The following is a 12,344-nucleotide window of genomic DNA, read 5'->3' on the forward strand; positions in this document are numbered from 1 at the left end:
AACCAAATGGACCCTTACAGGTATGTAACTCCAAATGGAACCATTGGACTAGCCTGGGACCAGACGAATCTGCCAGTGCAAAAAAAATTGCGCTCGGCGATTTGGGTCTGGCACCGCTCCATTGTGAATCCATTTCCTGCTCCCGAAGTCTGGGGTGACCAATCAGGGCCCAGTATTTAAATATGGGAGACTGTAATTGGTAGTTGGTTGTAGGTCTAACCAATTGCGTCCAGAGCCATTGTCTTGATCCCGCCCTTTGGAAAAAAAACGTCCTCATTGAAGCACCAGACTCTTATCCACGCAGTGATATAGTCTGGCTACGCGAGGCTACCATTGGACCCCCATGGTATGCCATGAGGGTCAAACTGGGGCTTCTTGAACTTAAAAGGTTTTTTTTTCCTCTCAGATTTTAAGCTTTCACATGATTTGTCATACATAGAAATATGAAAATAGTTGAAGAAGATAGTATACTTATTTCAATGTTGTTAAACTCGTAATCAAGAAGCTGACAAAAAGCATGTCAAAGATCTGTGTTATCTCACAACTCTCACAGCAGTTACTAGTTTAAGGACAAATTATAACTAATTAGTGATCCTAAAATGTGTAATATTTAGTGGATTCTTTGCCATTTAAACTTGTTTAATATGAAAGAAAGAAAATAAACCATTTTCTTGATTTGCGTGATTTCATGTTTGGCTACTTGCGGCGCATTCTACTATCAGACCCTGTCACAAATAGGTTTGGCGCATGGTGTTTTGAAACAGGAAATACCCACTCATCACAGGCATCAAGGTTGTGTGTTTCACATGAACATGCATTGTGTGTGGAGGTAGACTAGTGGCTACATGTCTACAGATATCCAATGAATGCAAATTGGCATTGCAACTTTTGATTTTTTTTATTGTATTGCTGTATAGTATGAGTATTTTTTAGTGCCTTTGTCACCCTTTTCCTGAGCCAAAACATGTATAACAGATGTATGTCTGTTGCTAATTGTCTGTTTTGTTTGTTTGTTTGTTTGTTTTCAGATGAAGAGGCTGACAGGGGACATTCTGCAGAATATGACTGGTCAGAACATCTCTGACTATCTGGTTAAAACCTACCCTCAGATCCTCAAGAAAAGGTGCGTCTCAATGAAAGTCAATACAACACAAGAGCAGTCTGGAGTGCCCATGAGCAAACCATTGTTAGTTTAACTTTTTGACATTATGGATTCAAAGCACTAGGACTAGGATTACACGTGTGTGTGGGATTGGGAATTGACATACAGTAACAACTAAACTAAACTAAACTAAATTATGAGAAAAATTATAAAAACTGTAGAAAGATTTCTTGAGACTCACCCTCTCATCTCTTAACTTTCACAGTCTGAAGACCAAGAAATGGGTGAATGAATTCCGGTAAGTGTGTGTGTGTGTGTGTGTGTGTGTGTGTGTGTGTGTGTGTGTGTGTGTGTGTGTGTGTGTGTGTGTGTGTGTGTGTGTGTGTGTGTGTGCGCGCGTGCGTGTGAGCTACTGCTTTATCCAACTGCTGATTGATTGATTGAATACTTTATTTAGAAGTTTGTAGAAAGAAGCACGTGAAAGTACAGTTCTAATACAAGGTCAACTAGAAAAAAGCACATGTTGTGTGTTGCAGATACGGTGGTTTCTCCCTAGGGGGCAGCGCCACACAGACCATAGCCCAGGTGCATCTCATCCAGGACTCTGTCACCTCGATCAGAAGCCGATACTCAGTCACGGAGGTACAGTAGGAGACTGTAGATGCTGCCTGTGTCAGTGTTTAGGATGTGTGTGTGAGAGCGCACTCTGACTGTTGCTTTGATTTCTTTACAGAACAGCTCACTGGATCAGCTGCTGGATCGCCTCCCAGAGTTTCTAGGGGGATTAAACAGTCAGAATAATGTGAAGGTAAAAGTAATGTGTTTATATGTGCACATGTGTTAAAGTGCAATGTGTGTGGGTATAAGTACAGCATATCATCACTGTCATGCAGAAAACTTTTTTTCTCTTTTTCGTAAATGAGTACCCTACAAGAGTGTCACATAATAATAGCTAAAATTCCAATCTGCAATCTCAGGTAATTTAGCTATTTTTGTATTTAAATAATAACTACATCCATAGATCCACAGGTTCCTTTTTCCCCATTTCCTGAAAAGTAACGATTTTGGACATACAAGGTTTACAGCGACAGCGACCATTATGTTTTTTTTCCTTGTATGTGTGCGTGTGTGTTGTCTTCAGTCTCTCGTTGTCTCTGCTGTCATCAGGTGTGGTACAACAACAAAGGCTGGCACGCCATGGTGTCGTTTGTTAACGTGATGAACAACGGGCTCCTGAGGGCCAGTCTGCCTCCAGGGTCCGACAGGAGGTCCTACGGGATCACAGCATACAACCACCCCCTCAACCTCACCAAGGAACAACTCACTGAGATAGCCATGTAAGTGCACTGCCAGTGGTGGAAGAAGTACTGACATTTTTAACTTAAGTAAATGTATCAATGTGTGTGTGTGAGTTACTTGAGTAAAAGTACAAAAGTATTGGCATAAAAATGTACTTAAAGGTAGGGTAAGTGATATTTTTTGGTTAAAACAAAAAGTATTTTGTTAAAAGGTTAAAATGCTATATTATGATCATGATGATGCTATAGTAATCATTGCTATAGAGTGTTTGTTCAGTATAGGAGTCTCCCCGTCTCTCCAGCTCTTTAATAAACACAAAATACATTTTTCGGTAGGTGTCAAAATCTCAGCCAATCAGGAGAAAGTACCCATTTTTAAGCTTAATTTGTATAGTGTTCCAGTTCCAATTTTGCATGCTCATTTCTTAGTGTCATCACTTCCAATTGCACTTGTTTAATCTATATCCTGATTGAGTTCTCTATCCTGATTGGATAAAATTGGAAATGAAACTGAAATTGAAACGAAAATGCATTTTCTGTTTAATAAAGAGGTGGAGAGACAAGGAGACTCCTAATACTGAACAAACACTCTATAGCAATGAGTACTATCAGAATATAGAGCTATTTAACAATTATTTTAACCAACGCAAATCACTTACCCTACCTTTAAAGTACCAAAAGTAAAAGTACTTATGCAGAATGTCCCATTTCACAAGTTTTCATGTATACAAATCTTTGTAAATAGCAGATCTACAAGCTCTAATAGCAGCTCTACAACGCATCTTATCGTGACGAGTTGTGAGCTTGTAGATCTGCTCATTTCACGTAGCCAAAGTATATAGGGCTGAAGTGGTTAATGTATGTTTTCTAATAATAATTCAAATCTACGAAGTAACTAGCAACTAAAGTTTTCAAATACTTAAAAAGTACAATATCTTCCTCTGAGATGTAATGGAGTAAAAGTTTTGAAATGTGGAAATACTCCAGTAAAGTAAAAAAGACCTCAAAATTGTACTTAAGTACAGTACTTCAGTACATTTACTTAGTTACTTTACATCTCTGTGCACTGGAAGTGTGCGTGCATGTGTGCGCTTACTTGCTAGACTGGTAGTCTGAATGTAAAAGGTCCAATCCATATGTTCCACCGCGGTCATTTGGAGTATTGCTATATTATTAAAGAATTTCACTTGAAGTCAATAACTCTACTGGTCACTGCTTGTACTACAAAGACACAGTTTTACATAAACCTACTCTGTGGAAGATAATGGTGGAAGAATGACCATGTTTTTGTACTCTATATCTAGTGAATGTGTTCTATGTTGATGACCCTAGTCGTAGTAGTATTAAAGACTGTAACAGTACAGTAAACTCTGGACCCTTACTGGTCCATTTTTGCACTTTCAGAGTTAGTTTAATACTCCATATCGTGCTATGTAGTTGGTAGAGATTGAGTCCAGTGTCTTAACGTCTGTCTTTGTGTGTCTCAGGATGACCACGTCAGTGGACGTGTTGGTGTCCATCTGTGTGATCTTCGCCATGTCCTTCGTCCCGGCCAGCTTCGTCCTCTTCCTGATCGAGGAGCGCGTCAGCAAAGCCAAACACCTGCAGTTTGTCAGCGGGGTCAAACCCATCCTCTACTGGCTGGCCAACTTCACCTGGGACATGGTACGCCACACTTTGATTTTTTGACAGGCTTGTACACCAATCAGACGAGGTACATTTCTCTCTAGAGAGAGAGAGAGATCAACCAGGTGCTCAATGGAGATAAGTTGAGTTAAAAACGTAGATTGGTGCTTAGGATCAACGGGAGCCAAAACTTGAAATGTAGGAAAGATCTGAGCACTCAAAAAAGAATGGAGCGGGAGTAAAATCAAGTTACTTTAATCATGTCTACAAAATGTTTAAAGCCAACATGTTTCGACCAGCACCTGGTCTCTATTTTACAAAGACAGCTGGCAGATACTTCTTTTCACCTGACAGTGAGATGTTCCACCAGGAAAGCGTAACGCATGCAGACTCACCCTATCTTGCTCAGTTCCCCTCCCAGCTGAACCGGTGCCAAGACCAAGCTGGTGGCAGTGCATGTTGCTGGAATTTGAACCCAGGTCGCACCATTTTTGTCGTCCAGCTCTTGTCGAGTAATGGCTGTGTTACAAGATATGAATTAGGGAGGCACTAGTGGGATTCAATCCTTAACCCATTAAAACCGGGAAAGCATCATTGTCATTTTAGATGTTAGCGTTGGCTATTCAAAAATAGCAGATATAAAAGCTCACAAGCTTGTACATCTGCTATTTTTGAATTGTTTGAGAAAGAACATTTATTTTGATATAAATCCTCTCTTCTGGGGGTCCCTGGCACAAAACATTTTCAGATGGGGGCGTCCGCAGCCAAATACATATCATTTTGGGGGTGCAGGAAAAGGTTTGAGAACTACTGATTTAGAAGGCCTTTGTAGAATGGGGCTCAGGTCTTAATGGTAAACAAAATCAATGATGTTGGTTTATCAGTGTGTTGGTTGTCTGTTTGTGTTCCAGTTGAACTACACGGTTCCAGCCACCATGGTAGTGCTGATCTTCATAGCGTTCCAGCAGCAATCGTACGTCTCAGAGAAAAACCTGCCCGCCCTGGTTCTGCTGCTGCTTCTGTACGGGTGAGGAGAGCTGCCACAATCTCTGAAAGCTCACATTAGCTACAAGCTATCCTTTTAAACAACATGGTTTTCAATATAACATACAGCATTTGTGGGGGACATAAATCGTATGTGTTGATATGTTTTTGTGTACTGTATGTGTGTGTAAAAGAAGTGACTATACCGAGTTGGGTAACACTCGGTATATCGGGTACTTGGTAGGTCGGGTCTATAATGCATTATAATCACATTTATGATGCATTATAATGCTCTTATAAGGCATTATAACACTCGTTATAAATGTTTCTAATCATGAATGACAATTTATAACAATGTTTGTAACGTATTATAAGTGCTGGTCATAATACATTATAAGCTCAGTGGAACAGCACATTATAACTACCTAAACTTATTTAGTTAGGAAGTCTTTGTTATAAGTTGTTATGCATAATTACAAACACTTATAAAGAGTGTTATGAAGCATTATAATGCATTATAAATGTGGTTATAACGCATTATAGACCGGACCTTTATATAAAGTCTTACCCCAAGGGTAAGACTTTATATACCCCATCAGGTTGAATTGTGGATCAGTGATGCTTGAAGAGAAGCGGTGAGTTGATGATAATAATGTGATAATGATGTGTTCCAGGTGGTCCATCACTCCCCTCATGTACCCAGCATCCTTTCTGTTCAGCGTTCCCAGCACGGCCTACGTGTTTCTGACCTCCATCAACCTCTTCATCGGAATCAACGGCAGCATCGCCACCTTCGTCCTGGAGCTGTTCGTAGACGAGGTACGTGAGATCACTTCCTGTTTGTAGATCAGGTAGATGAGCTTCCTCCTAACTGTGCCCAAAAACACAGAGATGGGCATTTATTGATTTGTTGGTTTTTCGACATCCTCAAAGGTCTGGGAATGTCAGAAAAAAGTTGGATGTTTAGTTTTATTTTAATAAGATACAAAACCGCAGTCATTACACTTATTCATTGTCTTGACCATGTACAAGTAAGATAGGTCATGAAGAGTTGTGCCTGCAAGTATATTATGTATTTATTCTATTCTTTAAATTAGTTCTTGTAATGGCTCAGTGTCACAGTTGCTTTGGGGCTGGTTTCACTTAATTGTGATATTTGAAATATTAAAGAGTTATTAGCTATAGCTCTTATTAAATTCATCCAACTTCTGCTGAGACTTGATTCCACGGTGGCTTGGCTGGGTCGGCTACATGTGATGTGGTGTTGTTAAAAACAGTATGTTTTCTCTCTAGTACCTCAACGAGGTGAACAGGATCCTGAAGAAAGTCTTCCTCATCTTCCCCCATTTCTGTCTGGGCCGAGGCCTCATCGACATGGCCAAGAACCAGGCCATGGCTGACGCCTTCCAGAGACTGGGTAAGTTAACTAATACCACTAGTACTAATACAACTTTGTGAAGTGACTGTGAGACTATTGCAGTAAGGCTGTATGTCGTTGCTGTTGGCCAGAAACCTCTTATCTCCATATTCTAACATTTTGTGTTTTTTCGTAAATGAACACCCTACTTGATCATACTACAGCTTCACACAAAAGTGTCAAAAGTAGCAGATATAAAAGCTTGAAGCCCAGTTTTTTTAACATGACTGCAGGAGAATGAGAAAAGTGGATTGTGTTACAACAAACGGATTGTATGGGCTCACCTGGTAGAGCATATACCATTAAGGCTTGGTCCTTTCATAGCTGGCCCAGGCTCCAGTATTTTAGGTGGTGGGGCTACACATTGTTCATGTTTGTATCACTGATTTGTAAACCCCAGGGTCCTATACTAGCCCTGAGGACCCAGTTGTGAGCTTGCAGAACTGCTATTTTGACCAAATATTCACCCCAGAATAGGGACGTTAGGGTTCATGTGGTTAACCACTTTCATCCTGGCGTCCCTATTTTGGGCATGTCATTATAGGCAAAACATTTCAAAGGTTGTGAAAATAGCATATCTACAAGCACACAAACGCATAAGTCAGCTATTTTGGTTACATTTCAACATGTGCAGTATGATACAGTAGGTGAATAACAGTGAGTGTTGCTGTGTGTGCCACCAGGCTCCAGACCCGACCTGGACCCTCTGCAATGGGACTTTGTAGGAAAGAACCTGTTCTGCATGGCCGCCGAGGGCCTCATCTTCTTCATCTTCACTATACTGCTGCAGTACGGGTTCTTCATCCGCTGCAAGTAGGTTCTGAACATTATTTCATAATTCATATTTCTATTTCACAGAGGCAGATATTGTACTTCTTACTCCACTACACTTATTTGAAAACTCTAGTTACAAGTTACTTTGTAGATTAAAGTTATTATTACAAAACATACTGTGTGTACAATAACCAATTAAGACCTATTTATACTTTGCCTATTTGGAGAAAAAAAGAGCAGATCTTCAAGCTCACAACGCATCGCATCGCGCATCTACTGTTTTCCAAAAAGATTGACAAATTTGTAACTTTAAGTTGGTACTTATATTTTTATGCCAATACTTTTGTACTTTTACTCAAGTAAAATATTGAATACAGGACTTTATTGTAATAGAGTGTTTTCTATATTGTAGTATTGCTACTTTTACTTCCCCAAACCCAGCATCCGTATTGTGACGAAAGCTGAAAATAGCAGATCAACAAGGACGATCGGCTATTTTAATAGAAAACAGAAAATACACTAGCATAGAGCCTGTTAGTACCTGTTCCAGCACTGTTGTAATGCTGATGCTGTGGTGTGGTGGACAGGCCGTGGTGGACGGAGGCGGGGCTGCCTCCTCTGGGTCCAGAGGATGAGGATGTTGCCAGAGAGAGAGACAGGGTGACCGGAGGACGAGCAAACGGTGACATCCTTACTGTTATGGACCTCAGCAAGGTAACTGTCACCGAACGCACGCACGCACGCACACTCACACACTCACTCACACACACAGCCCCCCAATACATCTCCAATAGCCTGGTTCCAGACGAATCTGCCTTTGCAAAATTGCATGCACTTTAGCCCTCGGCAGATTAGGTCTGGCCCCCCTCCATAGAGATTTCAATTCTCTCCCTCCGCAGTTGTGCGGAGCCAACCAGGGCCCAGTATCCAAATGTGGGCGGGCTTATCACCTTATTTGGAGCAATGACGTACAAGGAAGCACTGCTCTGATTGGTTCGTTCAAGGAAGCACTGCTCTGATTGGTTTAGGTCTAACCAATAGAGTCCGTTTGGATCTTTTTGTAACCGCCCCTTGGAAGAAAATCTACCGTTGATAGGGACCAGACTAATATCCACGCAGTGTGTCGTGTGATATTGTCTGGCTACGCAAGGCTACATCTCCAAGCTAGTTGTTTGTTTGGTTGGTTGGTTGTTTGTTGGTTGTTCTTATATATTTTTTCATGTAAAGCGCTCTTGGGGTTCATGAAAGGCACTTTATAAATTCAAGCTATTATTATTATTATTTCCTCCACCATTGGTGTGTGAATGGGTACAGTACATTTAATGCACATTTTAAAGCACTTTGGATAAAAGGCGCTATATAAATGCACCATTTACCATTCATAGACAGTTATGAGTGGCAGTAACAGACCAACAGTGCACATTTTTAGCTACAATAAATTCAATTTGAACTGGAGAACTTTTTTTTGTTTTTGTCAGTAACAGACAGTCTTGTGTGTTGTCAGGTCTATAAAGCTGGTGGGAAACCAGCAGTAGATCGTCTGTGTCTGGGGATTCCCCGCGGTGAGGTGAGAAGATAACTATTTTGAACAAATTCAGTAAACATTCTTTTTTTTTTTACAAATGGAACCCATTTGTACACACAATTCACTGTGTGTGTGTGTGTGTGTGTGTGTGTGTGTGTGTGTGTGTGTGTGTGTGTGTGTGTGTGTGCGCGCGTGTGTGTCAGTGTTTTGGTCTGCTGGGGGTGAACGGAGCAGGGAAGACGTCTACGTTCCGCATGCTGACGGGAGACACATCTGTCACGTACGGAAACGCATTCCTCAACCACCACAGGTATATATTATATAAATTTTAGACAGGAAGTGTGTCAAAAGTAAGCTAACAACTTACATGTGGAGTCACATACTGTAGCTCAGTTTTGTGTAGAAAGTGAGCCAACAGTTATTTGCGGAGTCACACTGCCCTCTACTGACAACAATGGTGTACAGCTGCTCTATACAGTTGATTATTATTTGTGTTTGTTCATTATTATTTTACTGTTAGAAGCTAAACAAAGCTAAACAAAATGTTTTATTTGTATGTACCCGTACACAAGACATAACAATAAAGATTATCTTGGACCTTAAATAAATTAAAAAGGTTATAAAGAACAAAATCATGGTAAATTCTCCTCATGTTACTGTATCTGACTGAACCTGGACTGAACCTAAACAGGAATCTTGATATAGCTTAATACTGTACGTTTTCCAAGCAGTCAAAACACATTTTTATTTTATAATATGGAATAAAGACAAGAATTATATCAATCTTTGCTAAACCAGTGATTGTATTTGTAAAATGTAATGCGATGGAGTTTGTTGTTTTCAGTATTCTGACAGAGATGGAGCACGTCCATCAGCTGATGGGATACTGTCCCCAGTTTGACGCCATTAGTGACCTGCTGACAGGCAGAGAACACCTGGACTTCTACGCACGCCTCCGAGGGGTCCCAGAGGACACCGTCACCAAGGTCAGCGTGATGACATATTCTTCTATCATGGACAGGGAGCAATTTTAACCACAGGAACCCTAGCGTCCCTATTCTGTGTGTGTGTGTGTGTGTGTGTGTGTGTGTGTGTGTGTGTGTGTGTGTGTGTGTGTAATATACAGTAGGCCATGTGTGCATGTGTGTATTCATGATTATGAATCAGTTGTTTGTTCAGAGATTTATTTGCATTTGCACAGTAGTCATGTATGTGTTGTTTCCCTGGCAGGTGGCCCAGTGGGGGGTGAGGAAGCTGGGACTGAGTCAGTACGCTGACAGAGAGGCTGGAGGATACAGCGGAGGCAACAAGAGAAAACTGTCCACTGCCATCTCTCTCATAGGAGCTCCTCCTGTTATATTCCTGGTGACTATACAGTATATCATACTTTATACCCAGTGTCCTGCAAACATTTGGGGAGCTACAGTACTTACACACATATTTGGATTTGTATCCATGCGCTACGGCTCTGTTTCAGATAAGGTTCTGAGAATGTATTAGTTTCTGAAATGTGTGGTGCTCACCCTGAACGTATACTTAACAAAATCTTTCTAAAATAACGAAAGTAGAGAAGCTCACACAATGCGTCACAAGCATTGTGACGTGGAAAACGTACACGTAAATAAAATAAAAAAACACAGAACTTGATTGGTTCTGGGAAGTTTGAGGTTATGGAAGGTTCTGGGTTACCCTTCATAGTGGAAAAGAGTCATTAGATATTATACACACACACACACACATATAATAAAGACACACACAGACGTTGTACATTTTGTGATGTTGTGACTTGGTTGTTGTCAGGATGAGCCCACAACAGGCATGGACCCCAAGGCCAAACGCTTCCTATGGAACTGCATCGTCAGTGTCACTAAGGAGGGCCGGGCTGTAGTTCTCACCTCCCACAGGTAGGTGATGCTGCCTCCTAAACCAGCTGTTGTCAAAGTGATTTACCTGGGCTACATGGACTGATCTGGGGAGTACAGAAAATATATCTAGATTTACCTTCCCAAACAGTCCTGTTGAATTGCTGACTGTAGTCTCAAAAATAAATGCATACACCCTATTGTAACACCATAATTATATTAACACAAGGGGTAATATCATAGAATATTATTAGGCTACAAAATAACCGACAGTGTGAATGCGACTGAGTGCATGCAAGGCGACTGGATGGAAGAATTCTCTCACTTCAAATCATGCACTCATTGTCATTTCGCTCTCTCTTAGTCTCTCCTGCATGCGTGTTAGTCTCTCCTGCATGCGTGCATGCATGTGTAACCATGCATCAGCTCAGCTGATGTCCTTTTGTATGCTAAATTTAATGACTGACTGACTGACTGTTGTAGAGCACACATTTTGTACCAATTATATTTTAGTTAAATTACCCCAAATGAATCAATTGTAGTGAATATACTTGTAGGTTCTGGTGCTGACAACTTAAAAAATCTACTTGTGTTTACTCAGTGCCACCGGTACATGTATCTGCTAATGCACTGGTTCTCAAAGTGGGGTTGGGGGACTCACAGAGGTACTTGATGGGGTTCCAGGGGGTCCCCAGCTAAATGATTTACAGTTAGGAACCAAATGGACCCTTACTGGTCTGTAACTCAGAGAGTGTACAAATAGAACCACCCTTACAGGTCCATTTGTTTCTATTTGTACACTCTCAGAGTTAAATGAACACTGAGGATTTTAAAAATCATATAAAATGGGTGTCTGTAGCCTGATGCATTATCAAACTGGGTGTCCTTGAAATTAAAAAGTTTGAGAATCATTGTGCTAATGGAGTTTGTGTTATTGTCAGCATGGAGGAATGTGAGGCTCTGTGCACCAGGATGGCCATCATGGTCAACGGAAGGTTCCAGTGTTTAGGTTCTGTACAGCACCTGAAGAACAGGTACCCACACTCTCTTTCTTCGCTGTGTCTTTATATTACTGTAGTAGTGTATATATTATGGTATATCTTATATATTATTATATTATTAGGAATTACCTCCTGTCCTGTGTGAACTGTGCATAGATGAATAGGAGGGGGTAGGTCTTCACGACTGTATTTTAACATCAGTCATCATGTTGCTACCAATCGCCAAATATTTTCTGAGGTGGCACTCAGTGTAAAAAGGTTGGGACTACTCTATAGCAATGATTGCTATCAGAATATAGAGCTATTTAACACTTATTTTAACAAAAATATATCACTTACACCACCTTTTCCATGTGGGTGCTGGTTCCCTCAGGTTTGGTGACGGGTACACCATCATCGTGCGTGTGGACGACAACATCCAGGGGATGGACCCCTGTCCAGTAGACACATACATCAGAAGCTCCTTCCCCAGCATCGAGCTGAAGGAGCGCCACCAGAACGTGCTGCAGTACCAGCTGCCCTCGCACGCCTGCTGTCTGGCGCGCGTCTTCGATGTGCTCGCCAACAACTCCGAGGAGCTGGGCATTGTTGACTACTCTGTGTCTCAGACCACCCTGGATCAGGTGAGGCTACCATAGGCAAGGCCAGGCAAGTTTATTTGTATAGAAGCACATTTCAACAACGAGGCAATTCCAAAGTGCTTTACATAAAACGTTAAATAGAGTAGAATAAACACATTATAAAAAGGACATTTG

At 41.1% G+C, this 12,344-nt stretch overlaps 1 protein-coding gene across 2 annotated transcripts in view; it reads left to right on the plus strand.

The window, feature by feature from the left end:
* The window catches only part of abca7 (ATP-binding cassette, sub-family A (ABC1), member 7), a 49,890-nt gene that overhangs the window by 34,051 nt on the left and 3,495 nt on the right, over nucleotides 1–12,344 (plus strand). For both annotated transcript variants that reach the window (XM_084067323.1, XM_084067324.1), the window contains 18 exons: nucleotides 1,029–1,123; nucleotides 1,368–1,400; nucleotides 1,639–1,744; nucleotides 1,836–1,910; nucleotides 2,270–2,439; nucleotides 3,888–4,065; nucleotides 4,938–5,053; nucleotides 5,685–5,829; nucleotides 6,304–6,427; nucleotides 7,111–7,240; nucleotides 7,789–7,915; nucleotides 8,706–8,768; nucleotides 8,930–9,036; nucleotides 9,571–9,712; nucleotides 9,957–10,091; nucleotides 10,527–10,630; nucleotides 11,530–11,622; nucleotides 11,963–12,212. In XM_084067323.1, coding sequence (XP_083923449.1) covers nucleotides 1,029–1,123; nucleotides 1,368–1,400; nucleotides 1,639–1,744; nucleotides 1,836–1,910; nucleotides 2,270–2,439; nucleotides 3,888–4,065; nucleotides 4,938–5,053; nucleotides 5,685–5,829; nucleotides 6,304–6,427; nucleotides 7,111–7,240; nucleotides 7,789–7,915; nucleotides 8,706–8,768; nucleotides 8,930–9,036; nucleotides 9,571–9,712; nucleotides 9,957–10,091; nucleotides 10,527–10,630; nucleotides 11,530–11,622; nucleotides 11,963–12,212 — 2,193 coding nt within the window. The remainder of the gene's footprint in view (nucleotides 1–1,028; nucleotides 1,124–1,367; nucleotides 1,401–1,638; nucleotides 1,745–1,835; nucleotides 1,911–2,269; nucleotides 2,440–3,887; nucleotides 4,066–4,937; nucleotides 5,054–5,684; nucleotides 5,830–6,303; nucleotides 6,428–7,110; nucleotides 7,241–7,788; nucleotides 7,916–8,705; nucleotides 8,769–8,929; nucleotides 9,037–9,570; nucleotides 9,713–9,956; nucleotides 10,092–10,526; nucleotides 10,631–11,529; nucleotides 11,623–11,962; nucleotides 12,213–12,344) is intronic.

Source organism: Gymnoscopelus microlampas (genome assembly GCF_963454915.1).
Source record: "Gymnoscopelus microlampas genome assembly, chromosome: 9".
Classification (NCBI taxonomy): Eukaryota; Metazoa; Chordata; class Actinopteri; order Myctophiformes; family Myctophidae; genus Gymnoscopelus; species Gymnoscopelus microlampas.